General features: G+C 35.1%; 1 protein-coding gene across 1 annotated transcript; it reads left to right on the top strand.

The window, feature by feature from the left end:
• Nucleotides 1-180: 180 nt before the first annotated feature.
• Nucleotides 181-26,338, top strand: LOC134543184 (thioredoxin domain-containing protein 5 homolog). The gene is made up of 8 exons (XM_063388077.1): nucleotides 181-452; nucleotides 1,770-1,919; nucleotides 3,016-3,124; nucleotides 8,158-8,292; nucleotides 9,936-10,091; nucleotides 13,806-13,987; nucleotides 20,620-20,749; nucleotides 23,645-26,338. Exons 1-8 carry the CDS (start codon nucleotides 307-309, stop codon nucleotides 23,780-23,782), a joined length of 1,146 nt encoding a protein of 381 aa, XP_063244147.1. The 5' UTR covers nucleotides 181-306; the 3' UTR covers nucleotides 23,783-26,338.

Below are 26,338 nucleotides of genomic sequence, written 5' to 3'. Positions count from 1 at the left end.
TCAGAGGTGAGAGTGATAAGAAAACTGTTCTTTAAAAATGTTTTTAAATTCTTAAATTGTGAAATAATGTCTTCAATTCCCACTTTATTCGAATCTCCCATTTAACACATTGTTAATTATATGTTTTTCTACTACTACTACTAGCGCCATTGGTTCGCAGGCCACCGCGAGCTTCACTAAGTCAACCTATATGACCGTGCTTGTTGTTTTGTGATGTATTTTGAGATTTTTAAGGGGGCGGTTTGGCACTTGGGGGGTTGTGTATGTTTTAGTTTTTAGATTTGATATAAATTATTTTGTCAGGAGATGTGGAGGATCGCATTTCCTGTAATAAGCTCGGCTCTTATATGCCTAGCAAAAGAGGAAATACGTAAACCAGTTCAATATACGACTGAAAATTTTTCTGCAGAAGTACCCAAGAATCATCATTTTATTATGTTTTATGCCCCATGGTGAGTACATATTATAACTAGAACCGGCAATGTTAAAATTTTTATCAATTAAACTTAAGAAAATATTATTTTTAAGCTAATGTATCTTGATTGTCCCGCAAACCGTATTTCTATATTTTCAGGGTCGCTAACCTAATCATACGTTCAAATTATACAAAAGGTAAACTGTTTGATATTCGTATTGTCATTTTACAGAATCATGGTTTAGGTTGAGGTTGTGTGTTTTGGTGAAGAATGTGGACGTCGAAGGTTTTAATGTTTAATGGGTGCATTTTCGTGAAAGTTGTTTGACAAACATTAGGTTGCTGCAGGACATATTAAAAATGGGCAGAGGGATAAGAGGAAGTGATCTGAGTAAAACCCGATGCAAGCACGTGGCATTGATTGATGCTAGGAATGGGAAGCAGAGTTAAATGTAAGGGGTGTGGGAAAATGTGGAGGAAGAGAGAGTGTAGAGTTCAATGTGATGGGTGGTTTCGTGTTGAATGTGGAGGGGTCACAGAGAGCTTACAAAGTCTTGAGGGCAAGGATTGGGTTTGTAAATTTTGTGTCGCAGGGAAAGGTGAGACGGGGCTAAATGAGGAAGATAATGTAATAAGGAATTAGAGAGGGAGAAGACATACAAGAATACATTAGAGGGAAAGGAGGAGGACAAAGTAAACACAGGAATCAAGGTACTTGAAGGGGAAGGAGGTGACCATGCAGGAACAGGAGATAGTGTGGTTAGGGGGAGTGTTGAAAACCAGCTGGAGGGAGATGCAGGAATGGCGCAAGGAAATCTTAAATGGGAAAATAGTGGCGGAGGAAAGGAAACACGCCAGGAGAGAAGCAGATGGAAGGGGGAAGTTAAAGGGAGCTGGCTGGGAGGGAGAGAAACCTGGCAACAGAAGGGAAGTGGTCTTTTTAAGGGTGGGGAGGGAAAAGTAGGAGGAGAAAATGGAGGGATTGAGGAAGCTAGGACAAATGGTGAAATCTCTGGAGGTAAATGTGGCTGACATCCAGAAACAAGTGTGGGGTGACATCAGAGCATAGAAACAAGGTAAACAGAGGGAGGAGTGTATCAGATCACTAGCCGCAGTGATGGGTGAGCTGTAGGAGGAAGTAAGAATCTTTGCAACTATTCCAGAGGTTGATAAAAATGGTTGAAATTCCTTAAGATGCACTTTTTGAGGATCATTTTGACTAAACCTTACTTTAAGTAGGTATACGGAAACAGCAATTGTACTTTTTTTTTTATATAAACTTGTTTCATCTCTTTTTTTCCCCTAATTTACTAATTGAGAAGTATATTTTGACTGTTTTTCACCTGTCTCATAGGTGTGGGCACTGCAGCAAGTTAGCTCCTACTTGGGAAGAACTTGCATCAACATTCCATAAAGGTTCAGACCCTGATGTCATTATCGGTAAAGTGGATTGCACCGTCGAGACAGCCTTGTGCTCCGAAAACGATGTTACAGGATATCCTACGTGAGTGCCTGTATGTTCTTGCTGATATTAAAAGTTACTTTTGAACCATCATTTAAAAAAAAAAGTTTCAACAAGATTAAAACCAGAACTAACACTAACAATGCAGGCTATTTGTTTTGTATCATGTATCCAAGTGATCCATATGGCATGATCCTATGGACATCGATCCTGTGGTACATAATGCTTGTTGTTCTATTTTGGTACGTCAAAAGATCCTGGACATAACCAAAACTTGTGATAAAACAATGAATTATGATTCTAAGTTGAATATGAAAAAAAAAATTTCACAAGACTTATTTGTTTTTGTTTGGCCAAAATCATGTTCCATCATGTACCACAAGATCGATGTATACAGGATTATGCCATCAGAATCAAGGAATACACTTGATACGTGATATGGAACTTTTACTTGTGTTAAAATTAAATATTGAGTTGTCTCTTTGAGATTTTTACTTGGAAATAAATTGCTATAAGTAAAAGAGGCTAGTGAGGATGTATCAGGGTAGTGTGCTAGGTCCACTGTTATTTACCATCATGGTAAACAAGATATGTGAAGGAGTAAATGGGACTGTATGGTGGATGGAGGACCGGTTTTTGTGACCTCCAATTAAACCGAGGGCTACAATTCAACTTTCAGATAGCTCGTATTTTATTTTTACGACCCCCAGTTAACGTCTGACTGAGATATTCTTAGGCTGATTTTGAACTTTAAGCAAAGATAGGTCAATGAATAAAGACTTCTTGTGTACTTAAAGTGTGATCATTTGTGTTCTGTGATAATTTTTGTACTATTAATTTGTTTGTTATTTGTTATTACGTTATTAGATATGGTAGGGTTTGTAGATAGTCATATTAGTTCTACTTTTGCTTACACTTGGCATTTGTAAGTGCGTATTTTTTATCTTTGTAAATTTTGTTTGTTTTATTGTAAAAACCAATAATTATTTCTTAAAATACTTCATCATTTTATTCTTAACAATTTTTTAACTCATGTAGGCTATCTGAAATCCTGTTATGTGTTATTTTATTCTTAATTTTTTCCTGTACTTTTTTTTAATAAAAAATAACTAATATATCTTGTGTTTTTAAAATATAGTTTAAAGTTTTTCAAGATAGGTGAAAGCGAAGGCGTTAAGTTCCGCGGAACAAGAGACGTTTCCTCTCTGACATCGTTCATCTACGAACAGTTGGGGATCACACCAGAGGTAAGAGAGATTTTTTGTATAGTCTGTGAAGTTAATATTGCCACCGTCATGTTGCAGTCACTTTATTCTTTAGCTGAAATTGATCCTTATGATGTTAGTATTTTGTAGGTTAAAAAAAAAAAAAAAAGTTTCAGAGTTTTGATTCATTAAAGAAAATTAAAATGTTACATTTATCTGCAAGAGCACGATAAAAGTTTTGAATTTATGAGAAAGCAGCCTTTGAAAAATTTAATTTTTTAATGTAATTGAAAAACTTTTAATAATTTGTAGTTTTGTTCAATCTGAATTAATTTTATTTGGGGTGTAATGTTTTAAATAAAAACACAGCTTATGCCTAGATTTTTATTGAAAGGTGCATGTGCTGTGTGATATTAGAGGATGGTCGATTAAAGAGTTCGTATGTGACTCCATCTGGAGTCCCACGATGGTCATGCTTGTGTGACAAAACAAGGGGTTTGTGCTCGGTCTCCGGCACGACTCATTGGTGTGTGACTTTGTTTCAGCCTCCAGGTCTCAGGTTTCCGATAGGACTGTCTTTGAGAGCGTTCTTTTGGAGGGTTTGGTTTCACTCATTTCCATTTATTAGATATTTGTGGAGTGTGAGTATTCACGGCGACTGCTTCCAAGCGGCACGCGTGGGACATGTTGCACCTTTTCGACGTGTGCACTCTTGTGTAGACATTTCGCCAGCTTTCTCACGTCTTGTTCAGGATCTACTTCAAGTTATCCATAACCACCACCTCTTAATACTGGCTCGCTATAGGAAAGGTTTTGATGGAGATTAAAAACTGACAAAAACTAGCTTTTACTGTGCAGCTTAGGTTTCCCCCTTCTTTATTTGTGACAGAGAGGGGAGTGACGAAAATTCTCTGTCGCAAAGAAGGGAAGGGGGGGAACCTAAGCTGCACAGTAGAAGCTAGTTTTCATCAGTCTGTAATCTCCATCAAAACCTTTCCTACAGCGAGCTAGTAGTATATAGTTTTGTAGTTCGTCTGCAAATATGGTTAAAGAGATTTCTAGTTTGTCCTGCACCAATAATACAGGCATGAATGTGACAAGTGACATTAGTGGTGTGGTATCATTTGTCCCTAGATTGGAAGCTGGTTATTCAATTTACCATAAAACTTGTTTAAAAGTTTTTTGCACTTTAACTGAAAACATGAATGCAAATAAACTAATGGGAGTTAGAGGATCTCCGGAACCAATGTTATATTGTACAAACTGTTCGCTGACCATGAAGGCAATGTGATATTAGAGACTTTTTTTTTTTAAATAATGCTCATGCAAATTTTTTCTTGCCATAGAGCAGCTTATCACAAATGGTTTTAAATGTCAATGTTCTGTGTTAATTTTTCTTTGGTATTCCCATTAAAAATATATTGGCATTCAATAATCCAGTCAAATCACAAATATAGCACTGCCGTGGTCCCAATGTACCAGATTAAAAAAGAACCTTTACTATATATATTCTATATATATTCTGTATAATATATGTAAGTCAGTGGGGTATTGTCATAAGATGCTGGGATGCCCAGCATTTACTTGGAAAATTAAAGTTATAAAAAATTAGATATTCTGAAATCATAGCTATAATTGCTTATTCACTTAGGGATGCTATTTCAGCCAGCAGCTGAGCATTTTTTCACTCATTAATCTTTGTATTTCTCGTCCTAGAGAATGTCGTACTGTATGCCAGTTTTGACTGGTGTTGGTTCCGGTTGCTGCAAGGTATATGTTTGGAGACTGAAAATATGCTTGTTTGCATACTGTTTTAAAATTTTTCCAAAGGAATAAAAATACTTTGACCCTGATTATGTTAATTTTTTATGAACCATTATTATGCTTAGTATTTCACAACTGAATTCTTCACTTTCTTACTTTGCTCATTCCTTTGTAAATCTGTTATAAAATGTTTTTAATTGTGCAGTTAAAACTAGTTTTTACTCATAATACTCCATAGTTACATCCTGTAAAAATTCCTTAAAACAGAAAATCTTTTTGGTAACTCACTTGCATGGTTTGAATGACTGTATACATTACACAATGTCAAAAGAATGCAGCACCTGTGTTTTTTTTACACCAGAATACACAAGCTGTCAAGTATTCTTTTTTATCATGTTCAGTTAAACTCTGAAATATATCTGTACTTTATAATGACAAACATAATTTTTTTTGACGTGAATACATCTTTAAAATTGCTTCCATAGTGTGAGGCAATTCAAAAAATTAATGAAAAAATTGGGGGATACAGTTTGGTGTTGCAGCTACATATCTATTATCTCCATCCAAAATTTAATTACACCACTGGATAGCTAAAGGATCAAAGAATTTTTTACACTAAGTGAGGACTGTGACGCATCGCGTGCAGTGGAGGGGGAAGCGCCGTCATTTTGAGGTAATTTTGCTGCATTTCGAGATTTCCATTTAGTATAACTTTTCTCTGAGAAGCTATGACGTTCGTTTGAGTTTCAATCGTCAGTTCTTGTCAAAAAATATTGATTGCATATATAAAACATTAGTGTAAAATAGTTACAGTAATATATATGGTATTAAAATAAAAAAATATATAATGTTGGCCTATACACGTCAAAAAGCCAAATACAAATGTAGAGATCGTATACTGTTAGAAAGGGCTTCTCAAACACAATCAAATGATACCAATAAAACACCATATGACAGAGTGAAGTAGTGCCGGGAACGTAAAAGAATGAATGTGGCCAAGCGGATCAACGACGGTGCCTGTACATCTGCAGCTGGGGCGGTTGATATTATGCAAGTGGATGGAAACCAGAAGAACTTCTTAGTGTTCAAACATGATTATAATATAAATAAAATAGCATATTTTATATTTTGTATAGATAATATTATCTGTTAAGTACACGTTTTCAGGTACAACACACGGCCATGTCCATGACACAGCCACACCACATTTTTTTTTGCTTGATGGCACACACACACGCACACACTTACACTTTTTTTTAGAGGCTGCTTAATTTAGTTTAGATAGTGTCACTGGCACATTTCATTTCCAAAAATAAAATACACTATTGCATGTTTTTATTTAATAAGTACACTACATTAATGTAACACAGCACTTACTATTGAGCAGAATTGTTTAGCATGCTTCAGTTTTGTTGTAAACACTGATACTACTTAATACCTATCTGAATACTGTCTCAGACCTGCCAGTCTTGGGTACTAAATTATTTGTCATGATGAACTGTTTACTTTGCTGCATCAGGAAATTTGTTTAGCTTGCTTAGTATACTTTATTTGAGAATCAGGGTAATGAGCATTGTCATGCATGCATCATTTTTATGGCTAGAGTTAACCTTTAAAATTTATCTTGAATCAAGTCTTGCATGGAGATAGCAGTTTTTTATTGCATGAAAGTAATATAATTTGAAAATGGCAACATTGCGAGAAAAATTTTAATAAGGCTACGTTTCTGCACTGATAGTGTAGCACATTTTTCATTTGGTTGTTAACAAGAGTGTGATTCTTCTTTGGTGCCATTGCTAAGTTGGCAATCATGATCTATATCTAATATGTAGAGCCACAACTATTTTGTGGATTATTATTGTGCTTTTCTAGACTCGACTGTTTTATGAACAATATGTGCTCATTAGCCAATACCAAGGTCAGGGGAAGTGTATCCTTCGGTCTGTGTTGCATGTGATTTAGCTGACACTTCTTACTCTTGATAGAATTCTGGCTCAGAAAACTGAGGTCCATAAAGTAAAGAAATGCGTATGTTTTTCAAGTCTACATTGCTGCCAAGTGAATCTGGAAAATCCTTTTGCTTTTAGAGTTAGTAATGACATTTGTTCAGTTTCTCTTTCTTGCCCTTGTACATTGGTGTTGAATTAACTCTCCAAATGCTTAAAGTACATTTTAACTCTATAACTCTTATATAATTGACGCTTTGTGTGGTGACAGCCTGACAGGACATAATAACCTTCACAGCTTGTCATAACGTTTGACTAAATGTGCTGTATTTAGGATTGACCACCATCTCTCCTTTCGTGTTCAGCCATTTTAAAAATTGTTAGTTTCTTTTCTTTGCATCTTTTACTAAAGTGTTATCTGAGTCCAGGGTGGTGGTCTCCATCCCCTTACTGAGGGTTCGCCCTTACCAACTAGTGCTGTGTTAAAATTGCGTAATCATGTGTATTCATTACAAATTAGTTGGGTGTTTAAAAGAGTGATAGGAAAATTATTTCTGTGAATGTAGGTCAAAACATTTCTACATTAAATAAAAAACAAATAATAAATTTTGAACTTATTACTCAGTCCGAGCTATGCTTTCATTGTTCTTCTTAAAGAAATTTTTGGATTGTTTAGCCTTGTTCACTCTTCGATGCTAAACATGGGGTTGTTGGGGCAGAAGCTTCGTGGAGGGGGGCAGGGAAATGCTGGAAGCTGGCATGAGCCGTAAAGAGACTGCGTAGGCAAAAATACTAATCCAGATACAGTAGTATTTTGAATGGTAGGATTTACGATTTATTGTTGGAAAATTTACTTTTTGTGTCTTTCCTTAGTAAAAATCTATTAATTAAAAATAAACTTCAAATTTTTAAATGAAATCATTTCCAATTGTATCACACTTATTTGCTTGTGCTAAATTAAAATGTTTTGAGATAAGAAAAAAAAGTGTAGATTATAAACCTGTCACATGCTTTAAATAAATTTTCAAAATATTTTGTTGGCTGTTTTTTGTTTTATATTCCCTAATAAGTTAGGGACATGGAATATGTATGAAATAGGACACAGATAATTTTCTCAAAGATTCTCATGATCATGAACTGTTGTAAATTTTTATTGTCAGCAGTGTGTAAGCTTAAAATGTTCTAGAATAACACAGATGGATTCAAATTCAAGTTACCAGCTCTGTATGAATACAAAAAGAAGTGTTCAGGTGGTATAAATTTGACTGCTGTCCTTGTGTGATATGAACTTTCGTTTTTTCATTTCTCCCCTAATGTATCTGCAAGTAGCGTAACGCTAAATTGATTACTTCTGTCCATCCCAAGGAGCCTGAGGGAAAGCCAGACGTTCCCGAACCAGTGGGCGGTTTGTACGAGTTGACTGAAGATTCATTTTCTAAGCACACAGAGAGGGGTAAACACTTTGTGAAGTTTTATGCACCATGGTGTGGGCACTGTCAGGTAACGTATATTTTTGTATGTATTAAGTTTTTTTAATTTTGCTTTGTTTATTTTTGATTGCATTAGTGCATTTAATTAGTGTTAATGTTGGGTCACTTACAATTCTGGACTTGACAAATTCCTTCAATTTCAATATTTTCAAGGTTATCAAAGGATTCAGAATTTTTTAAAATTTAATTAGGTCGATTCTTACCCTTTAGTTTAAAGTTTTGCGTTATTTCACATTCCTGTGTTACATTTGCATTTTTGATTGAATGTTTTCTGATTCATCATATTTTTTAAAAATTAATTTGGTTTAATAGTAGTCTTGATATAGTAATAAAGGCGGATAGGTTAATTATTAAGAGGTTTGTTTAACTATTTAGATAGGGTTTTGTTCAGTCAGTCAGAAATCAATCCACTTAAATTGAAATATTTCCAATCAATCATAGTTTCTTATTTTATACATCAGAGTTGTCTTTTACTAGACCAAAACAGTTTAGTTATTGCACTTAATTTAAGTAGATTTGAGTGAAAACTCTAGTTCCAAAATATTGAAAAGGGCTATGGGCTATAATTCATAATATTTAATATTTTGTCCCCTTATTAAAAAAAGGGGCAAACTTGTGTAATTAAATTGTTACTTTGATTTGTTGTGTGAAATATGTTTTAGAATAAATTAAAATGTTAATTATAAAACACAACAGAAACAATACTGAAACATTAAATTAAATTATTTTATTTGTTCCAAGTGCGTAACTGACAGTGTATTTCCCTTATTTTTAAAAGCTATGTATTATTATTATAAAAAGAGTTTGTAATTAAAAATATATAAAGATATTTTGTAATTACATTTGAAAAATATCACACTTTTTTTTTTGTATCTGAGTATATTAATACGGAGGCAGGAGACATTTTATAAGCATTATTTGACCCAACACTAATAAATGTAGAAAAAAGTTGTGAATACACTCATTGAAATGCTACACTATGGATACTTAAATTTTCAGCTGCTGTAATATGCTCTTTGTTGTAGATAACATTAATTTTTTATTTGATTTAAGCTCTTAAAGTATAGGCAGATGTTTTTGTATTTTAAGCCATTGTTCAGTAGCATAAATAATATAGATATTTTAGACTAATACATATATTCTTAATAACCATTTTAAAGTTCTCTGAATTGGAAATGATACTCAATATGATTTATATTAAAATTGTATTTTTTTCCCCTTTTTAATTCCTCAAGATAGCAGCTTTGTCAAATTTGTTTTGTTCAATTTTCACAAAATTGTACTAGACCACCAATATTATAGTTTCACTGACTTTTATGCTACTGTTTGAACTGGTTTTGAATACCTAAGTTGTACTCTGCCAAATTTTATTTCTGTAGCAGCAGAGAAAGTTTTGTCTATTGTGTCTATTCTGATACGTGATTAAAATATCTGCTATCATTGTCCCGACATCTGGGGATGACAGTTTGTTATAAAGAAAGGAAGATAAACATGTGTACAATTTGAGTTACAGAATACTTTGCCATGCATAACTTTGTGGCTCACATCTGTGCATTCCACACTTTGTTTTGGTGTTTAGGTCATATGATATTTGGTGTGCTCCTTGTTTGCGGTGTTGAAGGGTGGAACAGTGTTGTGCGTGACGTGTTTTAGAAACTAGCTCCGGTGTGGGACTCGCTGGCCAAGTCTCTGGAGCATGACAAGATGGTGTCAGTAGCAAAGATCGACTGCACTGTGCACAGGACGGTGTGCAACAACTTCGACATAAAAGGATATCCAACTCTCCTCTGGATTGAAGATGGGAAGAAGGTTAACATTATGTTCTGTGCACTTGCTAGTGTGTGTCCAGTGTGCTTTGAAACCCTGCTTACAAACTGCCTCACAAGTGTGTGCATGTGCAAAGGCTTATCCAGCTAAAAACAGTATTGAGGGGAAGGAGGAGGTAGTCATTTTTTTTTCTTTTTCAGTTCAACATATTTCTTGGGGATTGAGGGTTTGTAGTGTCATACACTAATAAAAAATAACAAAAAGAAGGAAATACTTTATTTAAAAAATTAACTAATGTTTGTGAAGTTTAGTGTAGGAGTAAGAGTTGCTCAAGCTAATCATACGAGAAATCCTAAGGTTCGTTCTCTGAATGATTCTTGCAATAGGAAAGCTTGATTAAAAGATTTGTATGGACATTCACGTTTGTGTATTGTATTGCAATGACGTATGTCTAAGGGCCTGTTCTTTTCGCGATCGCGATTAAACGTCGATAAACGCGAAATCACAGTAAAATACAGTTTTTACGCGAAATAGCCATAACACAGCGTTTTTACACAAAATTTATTATTAAAACGCAAAATCGCAGTGTTTTTACGCGAAATTTAAATACTGGGTAAAAGACTTGTCTCGTCACTGGTAAACAAACACCGCAACATGGCCGCCACTGAACATTAGTCATAAATGTACTAAAGCAAACAAAAGCTTACACACGCTCACGTTATAATGTTAAACCCAAAAATATACTGTAACAATACGCAAAACTACGGCGTTTATTTTCCTTTCCGGCATAATGTTTGAATAGATAAAACAAACAGGCGAAGAGTTGCCTGTGCACACAGCTCGGGGCACTGACGTCAGCTTGGAACAGCGACACCATTGAGTAAATAAAGTAGCGACACCGGATAAATACAAAAGCATAAAGCAAGCAGATGATTGGGCGAACGGTGATTAACAGTGTTTGGAACAGCCTTACGTGAGTGGCCATACCACGTCAGCCAGGGGCGCTGGCATATCGTTGGAACAGCGTCGTAGTATCAAGCAGATTATCGGGCGAACCAGGCCCTGGAAACTCTTAAAGGGGACCTTCGGAACTATCTTTACTTTGTCACCCAGTCGTACGGGGCAGCACAAGCATTTTAAATCGCGCCAAAAAGCGGAAAAATGTAAACAAACATTCATTTGCCAAAAAGCGGAAAACTGTAAACAAACATTCATTTGCCAAAAAGTGGAATAATGTAAACAAACATTCATTTTCGAATGGTGTGAAGATGATGATTCATTGGTCAACAGTGTTTTATAGATATTGTTGGGTCGTTACCACAACGCCAAAATCCCATAACGCAGAATGTCAAAATTGACCACAACGCAGACAGCTAGAAAACTGCTGTGTGCCACAATGCCGAATTACCACAACGCCGAAATAACAACTGAATGAATTTGTGTGTGTTTCTTAAATGTACCCTAACGCTGAAATACCGCAATCAAACCTTACACTACTTCCATTAAAATTAATTTACAGTACTAATTCATAGCTAAATACATTTGAAGTACATTTAAATAAACGTTGAATAAAATTTAGAGTTTAAACAACCTAGAATTAAATTTAAAAATTCACGCACTGCATTGTTTCCATAATAGAGCTTGGGTAAAAAAAAAATTCCTGTCGGCACTACCAACATTTCTTAGTTATAAAATAAAATAATGTTATGTTTCAGTTCTAATAAGAATTTAAAAAGCATAAACTGAACATTTTCTATTATTAGAAAGATTATTTAACCTTTTGACGTAATTCCCAGCTGTGTTGTTTACTAAATGAGTGTCTGCCATGATCACTGTGGCCATGATTTGCCACTAGCACAACCTAGTTGCGGAAGTTAAACTAGCCTTGATAGCATTAGGCTTCTCTCTCCAGAGCTGCTTTTGACATGCAGGATGGCGGAATATAAACATTTGCTGAACACTTGGGCGGCGTTGGAATTAATTATGACTTGATGTAAGTTTTTGGACATACGCCATTGCTAAGAACTTTTTCTGTTGAAGAAAAACTAATAAATAAAATAAATAAATAAAAATACCCAAAAAAGACAAAAAAACACAAAATTAAGCAAACAATTGCTGTTGTCAACAAGGATATGAACACCCCAAAATATTCCGAAACAGGAATATGGTCAACAAACAAAGAAAAACAAAGAAAAATGTACAAAGAGAACGAAAAAAAACCCACAAAAGATGACAACACAAAAATATTGAACCTAGAATAATTCAGCACAACAGTTGAAACGAGACAAAAAAACACGACAAAACGAAAAGACAAACAAATACAATAGTTTTACCAAAACAGAAACAAGCGACGTTTCGGGAACTGCTATCTGCTCCCGTCCTCAGGCAGAGACGCACATGGTACGGAAACACAGGTGCGACTCTCGGAGAAATATGCATACCGGGTCCATACCGGGCATTGATGTTATCTTTAAAAGATTTGTGCAATGGGAGTGCAATTACTTGATGTAAGTTTTTGGACATACGCCATTGCTAAGAACTTTTTCTGTTGAAGAAAAACTAATAAATAAAATAAATAAATAAAAATACCCAAAAAGACAAAAAAACACACAATATTAAGCAAACAATTGCTGTTGTCAACAAGGATATGAACACCACAAAATATTCCGAAACAGGAATATGGTCAAAAAAAAAAAAAGAAAAACAAAGAAAAACAAAGAAAAATGTACTAAGAGAACGAAAAAAAACCCACAAATGATGACAACACAAAAATATTGAACCCAGAATAATTCAGGACAACAGTTGAAACGAGACCAAAAAACATGACAAAACGAAAAGACAAACAAATACAATAGTTTTACCAAAACAGAAACAAGCGACGTTTCGGGAACTGCTATCTGCTCCCGTCCTCGGGCAGAGACGCACATGGTTTTTCATGTCAGCATATTTTTCATTCTCCATGAAGGCTGCAAGTCCTACCTTCAAGAGAATAGTGTTTTCTCTTTCGGTGGAACAAAATTATTGTGAAATGATTAAATAGCTGCACCAAATCTACCTCTTGGCTTTTGGTTTGATACCACTTGGGTGCAATTTGTAATGTGTCCAATACCTCGTTACAGCAATAATTATTTGACAACCATAAATAACAGCTGCAGTGGGGCATGCTAAAATGCTGGACACATCAAAAATTTCACATACTTTACCTCAACCCAAATGCCAAGAAGAATTATTGACCTTGGCCACAAGACATATATATGTATTGAGCTCTCTCAAAATATTATTTTATTCTCCATACTTGTGTAATTATGTTGGCTTACATACATGTCAGTTAAATGTGTATGTATGTGTGTGTGTATATATTTAAAGATTCAAATTGTTATTCAAGTTAATAAATAAACATTAAATTTTTTTTATATAATATGTCATTAAAAAGTTAATTAAACGTTTGTTAGTGGTAATAGACCTGTATCTGTAATTGATTACAGTTTCAAAATAATTGTTATCATTGGTAATCAATCACACTCTGACACTAGTGTAATCAAACCTAATTCAATAATTACAGCGTTTCAATACTTCCGCTAACACATTATGTGATGAATTAGCAATGTAAGTATAGCCACTAGCTGTTTGTTGTCACGTAAAATGTTGCGGCAGCCGTATTGTGTTAATTTGAAGGCTGGGTGTTTGTCGTTCAAAGTTCCAGGGCTGGCCGATGCCGTGAAGTGATAGCAGCGGCGTGTGTGGTTCCAATGCTAGGTCGAGAAGTACCAAGGCCAGCGCACACACGAGGAGCTGAAGGAGTTTGTAGCGCGTATGATCGGCGACGAAGACGCAGACGCTCACGTCGTAGCAGAGCAGCCGGTGATCTCCTACAGTGCTGACAACTTTGAGCACGGCATCGCCAAAGGAATAACGTTCATCAAGTTTTTTGCACCGTGGTAAGTACAACGGAATCTCTATTTTGCATTTTCCAAGGGAAAAAGAAACAATTGGTTTGAATAAGGGGAAAGTATGGAGCGAGGTGGCACAGTAGTAAGACACCGGACTCACATTCCAGAGGACTCGAGTCAAATACCAGTTTGGTCATCCTGATCTTGGTTTTACGTGGTTTCCTGAAATCACTCCAGGCAAATGCTGGGATTGTTCCGAACAGTAGGCCCTGACCGATAGCTTCCCCAGCTTCCTTGAACTGTGTTGATAAGTTCATCTGTCTTAAGTGACCTTGCAGTTATGAAGGAGAGAGTTACACCTTCATAGTAACTATATTTTAACTAGCCCAAATTCATGATATTAATTACTCTATGCAACTTTTAATTATAGATAAATGTGTTTATTCTCCAAGTTCAAATGTATGAACATTCATGTAGTAATTTGTCAGTTACTTTCTTTGCTTGTTGATTATTTAAAAATGCATTTTGCTAACCATCAAGAACTGGGTTTACTAAATAGACAAATGATTAAATTCACTGTCTCGTTATTATGAAGGCTAGTCCTGTACTTTAAGGTGTTACAAACATTGCTATGGTAAAAAAAAGTATGTATATTGCATAATTTTTTAGATAGAAACGTAATGACGATTTGAATCCCAATTACCTGGAATCCGAATCGCAAAGATTGCCTCGAATCCACCCCTCGAATCCGAATCTAGGTTTCAAGAGACAAAAATGAAATATAATGTAATTAGAAAAAATAAAATTTTTAACAAACATAAAAGGCTTCTTCATAGTGTGCCGGAAATTAGGCATTTCGTCACCTTTTTTACATTTTTTCTATAATTTTAAAATTTTTGGGGGTTGCTTATTTTTTAAATTTATCTGGTTGTTAATGGGGGTGATTTACTTTTGTTAGGCCGGTGTACACCACGGATTTAAACTTTGTGCCAGTGGACCGAAGCCCCTTTCCAGGGGCCCAATCTGATATTTTTCTGTCTAATGTGGACATGGTCAGCCCGGTTGAAATTTCTCTCGCCTGCAGTCACGTCCCGAGTTTGTAATTTTAATTCCCTGCATGACCAAAACTGCATAGAGCAGCTTCTGGGCTGCAAGCGGCTACTTCTCAGAGAGCTGCTGAGAGTAGTAAGTCTTGTCACGCACACGTATCCCATGGACGGTTGTTCCCAGCTTCGTTGCGCCTTTTGTTTCCCCCACCCTTCCCCCGTAGTTCTGAGAAATCCAGGAGCAGTGACCTGACATGAACTTAGCCAAGAGACCTAATGAGACCTCCGCGAAACCTAGCGGCAGAAAAAAGCAACTTCGCCCATGGTGGCCAGCGAGCTGAGACTACGCTCGTGACACCTGGCGGCGAGTCAGTTCACCGCCTCCGTTAGTTCCCCTTTACACCGCCAGAGCGCAGCGCCGCTACGCCTTATGGCCCTATGCTTCTTCCTCCCGACCTGTAGAAGTCGATTGTTCGTTGCCTTCGTTTCGGTCCGGTAGAGAGCGCGCATGTCGTGTTCTTGTCACGCCCGCCTCGGACTCCTTCGGAAATTTTCGGGTTAGAACCGAACCTTCCCCCCTCCTCCCTAGGGCTTTAGCGCCTGTTTTAATTAGGAGCTTTGTCCGCCCTCGTGGACTCAGTCCTCTGATCGCGGCTACTGACCACGTCTTCTCGATGTCCTCTGCGCTAGGAGGTTATTCGCGGGAATTGCGAATTCGGGTGCAGAAGAGATGTAGTCAGTTGGTCTAAGGGATGTGATCCCATTTGTTCAGTAGTCGGTCAGTAGTAGTAATTAGTTCAAGTCATGTCTCTAATTTTTAAGTTTTAGTGTTTTTTTATTTATTTTTCCTAAATTTTCGGCTTCGTTCGCGCATCCGCGTCTTCTCGGTCCGCGGCATCCTGATGTCGGCGCGAGACACCTAGTGAGCTCCGTACTCTACACCCTGTTTCGTGAGTAATCCGGCCTTCTCCCCCACATTCCCGTTTGTTGGCCTTTTGCGCCGACGGTGTAGGACTGTCTGGAAGCAAGTCTAATTCGTTTTGAATTTGATTTGGGTTCCAGACAGGGTCGAAGTGCTGGAGAGACAAATTGCTCCCAGCTCGTGGTCCTGCACCTCCACTGCGGGTCACGTTAGAAGAGATGTTTCCGCGACCCGACGTTATCTTTTGAAGATTCGGGTGGTAATGTAAAATCAACACCACCATTCCCCCCCCCCCCCCCCCCCCCCCCCCCCCCTTCACACACTTTCCAGCTACGAACTACGTTAATCGAATGAATAGCCTACCAGCGAACAGTGCTTTCCTCAAGAATATGTAGAATCAATAAAACTAATCATTGATGTAATAATTGGACAAATCAAATTTTGGTGTGATACTTATAAATTTTTGTTTATGTGTTTGTTGTTAAAGTTGAGTATGTGTTGTTTTACTAATATAGGGCCGGCCCGTTCTCGAAAAACTTAAGTATATAATTAATATATTAATTGGGAAACTTATAAATGCCAAATTAAATGAAAACAGAATTCATTATTCAAATTTTTAAATAAAACAGGGAACCTATAGACCAAGCTACTTGTGTAGTGTTAATTTATTTATGATATACCTTCTTCCCTTAAACGATCCACCAGCTCCCCAGTTGCTTGTGTCAGGGAGTTCCAAATTGTCTTGTTCTCCACCTCGTGCCACCTCTGGTCAATAAACTTATTTTTCTTATTATTGTTACCCAGCAAGTTTCCAAGGCTCTTTTTAATTAATTTAAAATAATTTAATTTTGAGGCACGAGAGGCGTTACAATAGTACTTGTTTGTTTCTGAGATTGTTAGCTACATTTTAAATTGGTGATTCCTAATGATTTTACAGTATTTTAAATGTCCCTAACCTATACCAACCAACCCATTTCAATATCACATTATATTTATGCCTAACTTAACCATTTGACAAAATGAAAAACTACCTACTTGAAGTATCATAAAGTCATCTAGCAGAATGATTGGAAAAAATGCCAGAAAATTAAGAAAAAATATATTTCAAGGATTGTAAAGAAACGGATTTGAGACATGCACTGTGAGTGGCTGATGGTAGTTTGCAAGACAGTATTTGGTTTCACAGTTTTTTTTTTTTTTGTTTGCTGTAAAACAAGAAAATATTTGTTTATAGTGACCACCAGATACCTTCGATTTTGAACAAAAGTCTTTGTTTGCTAGCAACTGGACGGATATGTCAATAGTTACTACATTACATGGATTTGAAAGAAGTTTTACGTCAGAATCTCTCTCTTTGTGTGTATGTATATGTATGTATATATATGTATGTATGTGTATATATATATATATATATATATATATATATTAGGGATGGGATTTTCGAATCTTGGATTCGTCGAATATACTGAATCCTATGGATTCGAGGATTCGTAGGATCCGAGGTGGGATTCGAGGTGGGATTCGAGGTGGGTTTTTAAGAGTTTTAGGTAGTAATTGAAAATTGTAGTGCTGGGCGAAGTTTGAAAATATCGAACCGAACCGAATCCTTACGTTCGGTTCGAAACCTCTTAAAATATATTCGAAAAACCGAACGTTCGTTTAAAAAAAAATTACGTTTTTATCATTTTCTAACCCCCATTTGAGACCATTCACAAAACAGCACAACAAAATTCCATTACTTGTAATATTCCGACTTTTATCGCATAATCGTCGCCTCAACAGTTTCAAGCGCAGACAAAATAATAATAAAAAAATTATTAATCGTCGCATAACTCTCATAGCATTTTTTCATATAGGCGCGCTTTGTTTTTTGTTTACTTTAGAGAATTTTGTATGCATTTCTCGTACTACGTAATATAAACTATCGTACAAATGCCAAAGGTATTGTATATTATACCTTTAACTATAGTGCGTGTACGAGAAGTGTTGTAGAATCACCAAAGATTGCGTACCCCATACGTTAAACTAAAGCGCATGTACGAGAACTCTCGTATTTCGGCAAAACTAACGTGATCAAGTTAACACAAGACAAATGCGGTAGGAAATGATTACGTAAATTACGTATTTTAAATTACTGGAATGTATTTATTTTCTTTGGCCTTTTTGGTTATAACAGTCAGGTACTGAAAATATTAATTTAATCTTGTGTATTAAAAGTACTGGTCCAGTAAATTTTACAGTACGGTACTAAGTTGACAAGCGTAGTCGCGGCAGCCATCATTATTCCTCGTGTTTTCTTTTTTCCGACGCAAATTTTTATAACCACACTGACTTACGTTACGTTTACAATATTATTGTTCTTGAGGTGATTTGCGATGAGCAGGCTTACGTCGTTTAAGTTTTCCAAATGGAGAAAAGATAATGACGACCCAGATGACCCAGAACCACCCCAAAAAATGTCTAAAGTTTCTTCTGACGAGCAGCATTCGTCCAAGAAAACAGCAACTGCAGTCAGCGGGTTTTGTAATGTAGATTGGTAACTTAATTCACATTCGACTTTTTTTTAATGTCCTATTAAAAAGTTTTACTTTTTAAAAATGTTAGGTTATGTCTACCACAAAAATATGTTATGTAGCCTTATGCTGAATGTTCGTCATCTTTATAATCTTATATTTTTTTTTAAATGAAGGTTAGTGTACACTGAAAAAGGAAAATAGTTTTTTTTGAAATTTAGATGGAACTTCTTCATGAATTAAAAGTATATATATACATATAAAGAAATTAAATGCAAAATGATTTTCTCTAAACTGTTTTCTTTCCTTCATTATTTATTGCATAAACTTTACTTATAAAATGTTTTGCAATGTTTTAATAAAGCTAAGCTATATAATGTTTTAATTTTACATATGGCTGGAGAACCTTTCTTTCTCACCATTCAGTTAAAGACCAAAATGTTGGTGGTCGGTTCATTTTAATTCAAAACAATTATTTCTGTATGAGGTTCGGTTCAAAATTTTTTTGCTATGGTTCAATTCAGTTCGGTTCGAAACCAGAGAACTGAGGTTCGCCCAGCTCTAGAAAGTTGTATACCTAAACTGTATTATAAAGGTAACGGAAATAGCACAAACATAAGATAAACTACGCTGCATTTTGTCAATTAGCATAACTACTCTATCATTTCCAACCTTCAATAATATAACATTGCAGAAAAAACGTAACTTTTTTTAAATGGTGTCTGTTATACAAACGTATTTTATTGAAAACATAGGAAGGATTAATTTAACAGAGAATTAGACAGATGCAAACATACGTGTGTGGTTTTTGAGGTTATTTGTCTCTATTTTATATCAGGTGTATACACTATGCACTTATTTTACAATTTTATAAATACACATGATTTTTTTTAATACATAGGCCTATGTAATTTTTTAAAATAAATGTGTGATTTATTTTAATAACATGTGGTGAAGTTTAGTGTGGGACTGGGATTCGAGATTCGATGACAAACACTGAGGATTCGAACAAGGATTCGGATTCGACCAAAATGTGGATTCGTCCCATCCCTTTTATATATATATATATATATATATATATATATATATATACAGGGCTAGATTTTAAGGAATATTTTAACCTGCCCAACGGACAGGTGTAATCGAAAATTTGCCTGTCCGCCATCCAATTTGCCTGTCCGCTGTTTTACCCAAATAAACAAATTTTCAAAGTCGCTGAAAAAGTGAGAAAAAAGGATTTTTGCTATATTTTGCACCTATTTTTATCACACACTTAACATCCTTATTTAATCATCATTTTCAGACGAGTCACTGCATGAATTACTTGGCTGATTCTGTCTTGAACATCTTCGATAAGGAGGCTGAAAGGGTCGACGTTTTCTCTGAACATTATGATACCAGAGATTAATTGCTGGTGCTGGATCAAACTCACTTTCAGCCATTATTGTTTATTTATAGATATTGTCAAAGACGTTTTATTTGCGGTCGCGGTCGGATAAATGTTATTAATCACCTCTGCTGCATTAGTGCGTGCGAATAACCTCGGCGTCACAAGTTGCACCTGTCCACCGGACAGTTGCCTTTTTTATTTTGCCTGCCCGGACGAGATTTTGCCTGTCCCGGGCAGGCGGACAGGTGCTAAAATCGAGCCCTGTATATATATATATCCAGCGATATAGTGCCACATCAGCGACTTGCTAGGTGTTAAATAAAGTTGAGTACGAATATCAAAGCATATATCATATATGTATTACTATTGGAAGAATTAGTGCTGACTACTATGTTCTTTACCTCGGTAAAGAACCAGTGTGTTAATTTTTATTTGGTGAGAGGATAATGATATTGCCGACTCTTGACTCCGTACAAGATGTATCCACTAAAAAAATAGTAATTGCTACAAGTGATTGTATTCAGACAAAAGTTCCGAGAGCATTGTAGCAAACAATTTTTTATTTTATTTTTGAATGTAGAGATAAGTAATGTAGTTCTTGTCAAGAAAACAGGTGTTAGTGTTTTTCTTGAAATACCAAATATCTAGTGCTAGATACCTATTTGGTGGTTTTTGAGGACTTGTTAGTCCCTGATGGAAAGGCTAGCTCTGCATCGGCCAGGAAGCCACGCGAGTGGAAGGGCGGGTTGAACGTGCAGAGTTGGCCGCGGCTGGCGTGGGCTGTGACGTGCTGTGGCGTGCTGTGCCAGGTGCGGCCACTGCAAGCGGCTGGCGCCCACCTGGGAGGAGCTCGGCAAGAAGTTTGTCGGCACCGACGTCAAGATCGTGAAGGTGGACTGCACCCTGGACAACAGCAAGGAGTTGTGCGGGCAGGAGGAGGTAAAGGCCCGTCAGTAAACACCTTGGAAACGGGAGGACATTTCTTCCTAAAAGTTATATCTTTTTTACAAAATTCACAGCAAAAAGCAAGGTTATTTTATGTGTTTTTGTGAGATGACTTAAACACTAAAAAGAAAAATTAAATCATAACAGATTGCTTGTAAATAACGTCACAGAAATTATATTTCGTAAATGTCTTAACTTACTTAATTTAATACTTACGATGGGAAAAAAAATTATGTCAGTGTTAAATTATTTAGTCATAACAAAAATTTGTAAAATGAGACCCTATTTTTGTGAAAATTAATGTGCAAGATGAAAAATAAAAGTGTTTCAACTTCAAAGCATCAGAAATAATATCATTTTTATAGTTTATTTCAATTACAAATTTTTCAAGTGTTTACCTGTATTATCATCAGGATTTAGACTTCTGTATTTTCCCTGAGTTACAGTTTCAGTATAATTTTTTTTGTAATAAAAAGAATATAAAGAATTGGTAAATTGGAATTGATGTTCTAATATATGGATAAATACCATTGTGGTACAAAATGTAACAATAGTGCCGTCATTAGGAGAGCCAGGATACAAAATAAAAACCCTCGAACATTACTTAACCTTTCAACCACATGAGGGCCAGTGAAGCAGGTGGTCCAAATTTGAGCAATTTTTGTATTACAGAAAATATCTCAGAAGCTCAATCTGATAATTTAAGTGTAAATATAGCTTGGTAATACAGTGAAACCTCGTTAATAAAATACCGGTTATTTCAAAGTTCGCGTTTATTCAAACACTTTTAATTCCCCTTCAGACTGGGATAGCATATTTAATGTCAATCAATACGGTTAATACGAAATATTCGTTATTATGTATTACGAAGTAACCTCACGTCCGCTCACGTAGTGTACTATTGTTTTATTATCGGATAAACCGAATGAAATTTTAGAACAAGAATCGCACACTTTAATCACGTGCACCATCTTCACTATAATTCTGTTAACGGCAAATAATTTGTACGGTAAATGGTCTACAGTCAAACCTCTATCTATCGAACTCGCATGTATCGATTGTCCGTGTTTATCGTATACTTTCTACGGTCCCGGCAAAATTGCCATACAACTAAGGTTAAAAAAGTTCGCTTGTACCGATGTTCGAATTATCGTTTTTTCCGCATTGATCGTACAAAATATGTGGTCCCGTCATTATAAATTATAATAGATGATCGTTTAACCATAAAGATTTTGCAGAAATAACCATTTCTTAGAAAGAAACCGTCATAAAAACAGTAACGATAGTATACAGTAGTAAAAATCAACTTAAATCTGCAGCCAAGTAATGGAGCACGTAAATATGAAGTAAAGACAAATAACCAACAACAACTTACGAAGAAATTGGATGATGTACCATAACTACAGTACAAACCCAATTGTTATCCTAAGATAATTACCATAAAAAGAACTAAAGATTCTTTGTCAATACCATAATTACTACAGAAGCACGATAGCTACCACATTTGCACTACAGTTACCGTAACAACCGAGATGTATATTTACCGTGACGGCAATGTATTTATTTATGACATATTAAAAATAAAGAACATTATTGAAAAATAGGATGTTAAATTTTTATATGTACGTTTGGCACATGTTGCGAAGAAATAATGCGATCTGAAAAAATGCAGTACTACTACGAAAAACGAAAAGCGAAAAGGGTAATCGTGGATTTTTAGGTTATGGCAGTCTCTCTCGTTTTTCAGTAATATCGGCCGAAAATTAACAAGTGTATCGGAAGTCGGCAGAAATGCCGATTCAACTAAATATTGGCAAAATCGGCTTCTTCAGTACAGCTCTACATTTGATGACATGAGTAAACATATTTCAGACTTCAGGATATTGAAAAAGACTTTAATTTCCATGTAGATTTATTGTGCGTATGTATTTTTTTGCAAGTGTAAATTGAATTAAGTAAAATACTTCCATTTTTATTTATTTTTCAACTGATTTAACTTTAATGACAAGTACCTGATATATTTCTGACACTAATTTTGAGGTTGAAATATTTTTTAAAAATTCTTAGAGTGAAGTCCACGTCAGCATTAATTGTCTTGGAAAATGTTCTGGCTGCTAGTGATGTAGACACTGATGTCTTGTCTTCCTTCGACAAACTTTGCAGTGCAGTAAAGGACATTTATGCAACTAAAAAAGTGCAGAAAAAAATCAATGAATTTTTCAAGCCTCTTTAATTCTCTATTTGACTAATTTTCGAGTAAAAAATCAATACTTGATTTTGTCGATTATTATTAATGTGAACATATGCACCTGTTAATACAAACCTCGTTAATACAAACTGCAAAATTTTAGGTCCCTTCAGGTTTGTATTAAAGAGGTTTCACTGTATATAATATTAACTCCAATTATTTTTATAAAGCTGAATTTAAAAAAATCAATTTAAAATGTATGTAATGCTGTTAATTGGTGTTGCACAATATTTGGAATGCCAATGCAAGTACGTATAATGGTTTCATGAGACTTTATCCCAAAAGAGTTTAGATGCTTGTCTTTCTCAATAAAAGCTACTGGAACAAATAAAACTCTTAATATTTTGTTTAATATTTTGTTTAATGATGTTTTTTTAAAGTACCCCACATATCTGTGTGAAAATTATTATTAAAAATTTTTGAATGTATATACAACAAACATTATTTAAATTATATATATATATTTAAATTAAATATATATATATTTTTTTTAGAAAAGATATTGAGTATCAAGGACAGGGATTTAAATATATTATGATATGAAGCATTGAGTATTGGAATAATGCTATTGCCCCAACTCTAAAGTAAAGAAACAAAAAGCAGTGCTGATGTGCGGGTGTTGGCGATGCTTGTCGTTCCAGGTGAATGGCTTCCCCACGTTGTTCCTCTACAAGGATGGCAAGAAGGTGGAGGAGTACAGTGGCTCCCGCAGTCTGGAGGACTTGTACGATTTTGTGTCCCGTCACAGGGAAGAGGGGGCGAAGCGGGACGAGCTGTGAGCAACCCTCGTAAGCTCCATCCCAACTTGTGATAGCGAGGGCTGTGGCGTGCGCAACAACTTGCGAACTTTGCACCTTCCCTACGGCTCGATGCCTCTGGCCGTTGTGTTTGAAAACTGCTGTTGTGTCCTGTTTGTCGTGCATGTGTGTTAGTGGGGGGTTTCCTGATTATTAACAGTTTTTTCTTCTTTTAATGAAAACATTCCATAAATCTTATAGGAGGAGGAGAGGGAATAGTTCTTTCTATATAGTAAATGAAGAATAGATGTGTGTGGTTTTTATAACTTGAGATTTTTTGGGAGTTAGTTTATGTAGGAACTAAGTTCACTGCGCTGATTGCAAATCTATAATTACTTGAGATGCCACAAATAAAAAGAAAATGTCTTTTACAATAACATTTTTGAAAGCAGGACTGCGTTTCTTCTAGTAGATAGAGAGTATTCTGGCTTTAAAATACTTTTTATGTAGTAGTGAAAGTGTATTCGCTCTCAATTTTTTAATGTTTTTGAAGAGTTTTGTTGAAGTACAATTTTTGGAGTCAAAAATATTTTTTTTCTTTTAACAATACTGTTGGGGTAATTATGAGTATAGGTAAGATTATATGTTTAATAGCTATAAAACTTAAATTATAGCGAAATTGAAGTCAATAAACAGCCGAACACAATAATGGAAGTGCATACACTGCACTAACACCGAAATGCAAAGCAAAACACAAAATGCAGCAAAATTCCCCATAATTACCTCATAGATATTGATTTCATAAATATTTAGTATAGGGTATTATTAGAAACCTTAAATATTATGAATTAGGTAAAAAAAAATATTTAGTTCCTATGTTAATTTTTTTATTTTTAAGTAAAGTAAATTTATAGCAGTCTGTAGCAGATACCTACAGACATGGCTAAAGGCCTACAGAGAAACATGTGATTTAAGGTACATATTTAACATTGCATTTTTCTATTCATATTAATAGTATTGAAATAATAAGACCGTTACAAAAAGTAAAATTTGATTTTGAAAATATGTTGAACTTTCTTGTGAATTAAGTACAGAAGAATATTGAATGTTTTGATTACAGTTTTTTTGTTTAGCTTACTGTTATCAATATATGTAGTAGTATGTATTTTTTTTATGTACACCTTTTAAGCATCTTACCACAAATTGTTTTAGCAGTTGATCAATGTTGATATTTACTTATTACATTTCTTTAATTGTAACAAAGACAAAATCCATTATTTTTAACGACAAAATTTGCATTTTATAAAGCCATAAAATCTTAACTCTAATCATGTAAATTGAATGTTCTTAAATTTTATGTATAGTAGAGACTTACTAATTTTACCTGTTCTGGCCCACAGTTTTGTTTCTAGTTCTGATGCTTTGCTACCTCTTTCTTATTCTTAAGTAATGTTTTAATGAGAACCAAGGGCATAAATGGACTGGTAATTCAATTGTTTATATACATAATTATATTATCCATATGTTGCAATTTGTGATAAAGACCAGCCTCAGAAGTGTTTTAAATAAAGTAAAAGATGTGAAATATGTACTTACTGCTTCACACCAGCAAATCTTTGTAAAGGTAAGTTACTCTTAAGGTGGGTTTACGATTGAAAATTAAGAATTAAGACTTAAGACTTAGTCGTGTACTTACCATATGACTCTATGTAAACTAGTGGAATGGTTTATGATTGTCGTGTGTGAATTTTGATGGGTCGTGTGCGAACCATATGATGACTTAAGACTTAACAGAAATGGTTATATTTTATATTTTTCGTTAAGGCTTAAGGGAAGCGACCAATCACAACAAACCAGAACCTTTCAACCGGAAGTTTATGTCTTATTATTGGACCGAGCGAGGCAGTATTTTGGGTTAGAATTCGTATATTTGTCATTTGTAATCATCATCCATTTCGAAAAAAAAAAAGATATCCCATTTGTCAATAACCTATTTCAAACCTGCTTCTCTGTTTCGAACAATGGCCGACCATGTGTTTTGTGCTGTGATTGGTTAGAATTAATGACTTCTATGTCAATCATAAACTGGAAAATGTAGTTTTAACTTAATCTATATTACTCGATGTTAAGTTATAATTCTTAAGGAAATCAATCGTAAACCCAGCTTTAGTCTGTTATTATGTGGCTGGAACTTAAGTAGGTAAATGGTCATTTATTAATTCTTTGTAAATAAATGGATGATATATATAATATATATAGTGTTTTGAAGGATTTAAAACATGTAAAGTGTAATTTTTACTATGAACTCTGTACTGAAGATAACTACATATAGCTGTATTTAGACAATAGTGCATCTTCTTTTGTGCTTATCTCCGTTGCTCATTATTTTAAGATGGGTTAAAAAAAAATTGGGTTGATTTATATTGAGCTAAATGAATTTGTTAGAGTTTGTAAAAAAGTGTGGGTTGATAGGCTGTGTGTGGTGTAACTGTGTGGTTAAGGTATTGTTTCTTTTTATGCCTCTTGAAAATGCTGCTGCATTAAGGTAATTAGTTAAAGTTATTGTAACATTAAATTGCAAATGGTATAAATTATAAA

Source organism: Bacillus rossius (assembly GCF_032445375.1).
Source record: "Bacillus rossius redtenbacheri isolate Brsri chromosome 9 unlocalized genomic scaffold, Brsri_v3 Brsri_v3_scf9_2, whole genome shotgun sequence".
In the NCBI taxonomy this organism is placed as follows: Eukaryota; Metazoa; Arthropoda; class Insecta; order Phasmatodea; family Bacillidae; genus Bacillus; species Bacillus rossius.
The sequence above is the reverse complement of the archived record's forward strand: the minus strand, read 5'-3'. Positions and strand labels throughout refer to the sequence as shown.

Excerpts from the sequence above, each read along its gene's own strand:
- LOC134543184 (XM_063388077.1), top strand. The coding sequence starts at position 307 with ATGTGGAGGATCGCATTTCCTGTAATAAGCTCGGCTCTTATATGCCTA. Across the intron at positions 453-1,769 it reads ATTATGTTTTATGCCCCATG|GTGTGGGCACTGCAGCAAGT; the intron begins GTGAGTACATAT and ends CCTGTCTCATAG. Across the intron at positions 8,293-9,935 it reads CATGGTGTGGGCACTGTCAG|AAACTAGCTCCGGTGTGGGA; the intron begins GTAACGTATATT and ends GACGTGTTTTAG.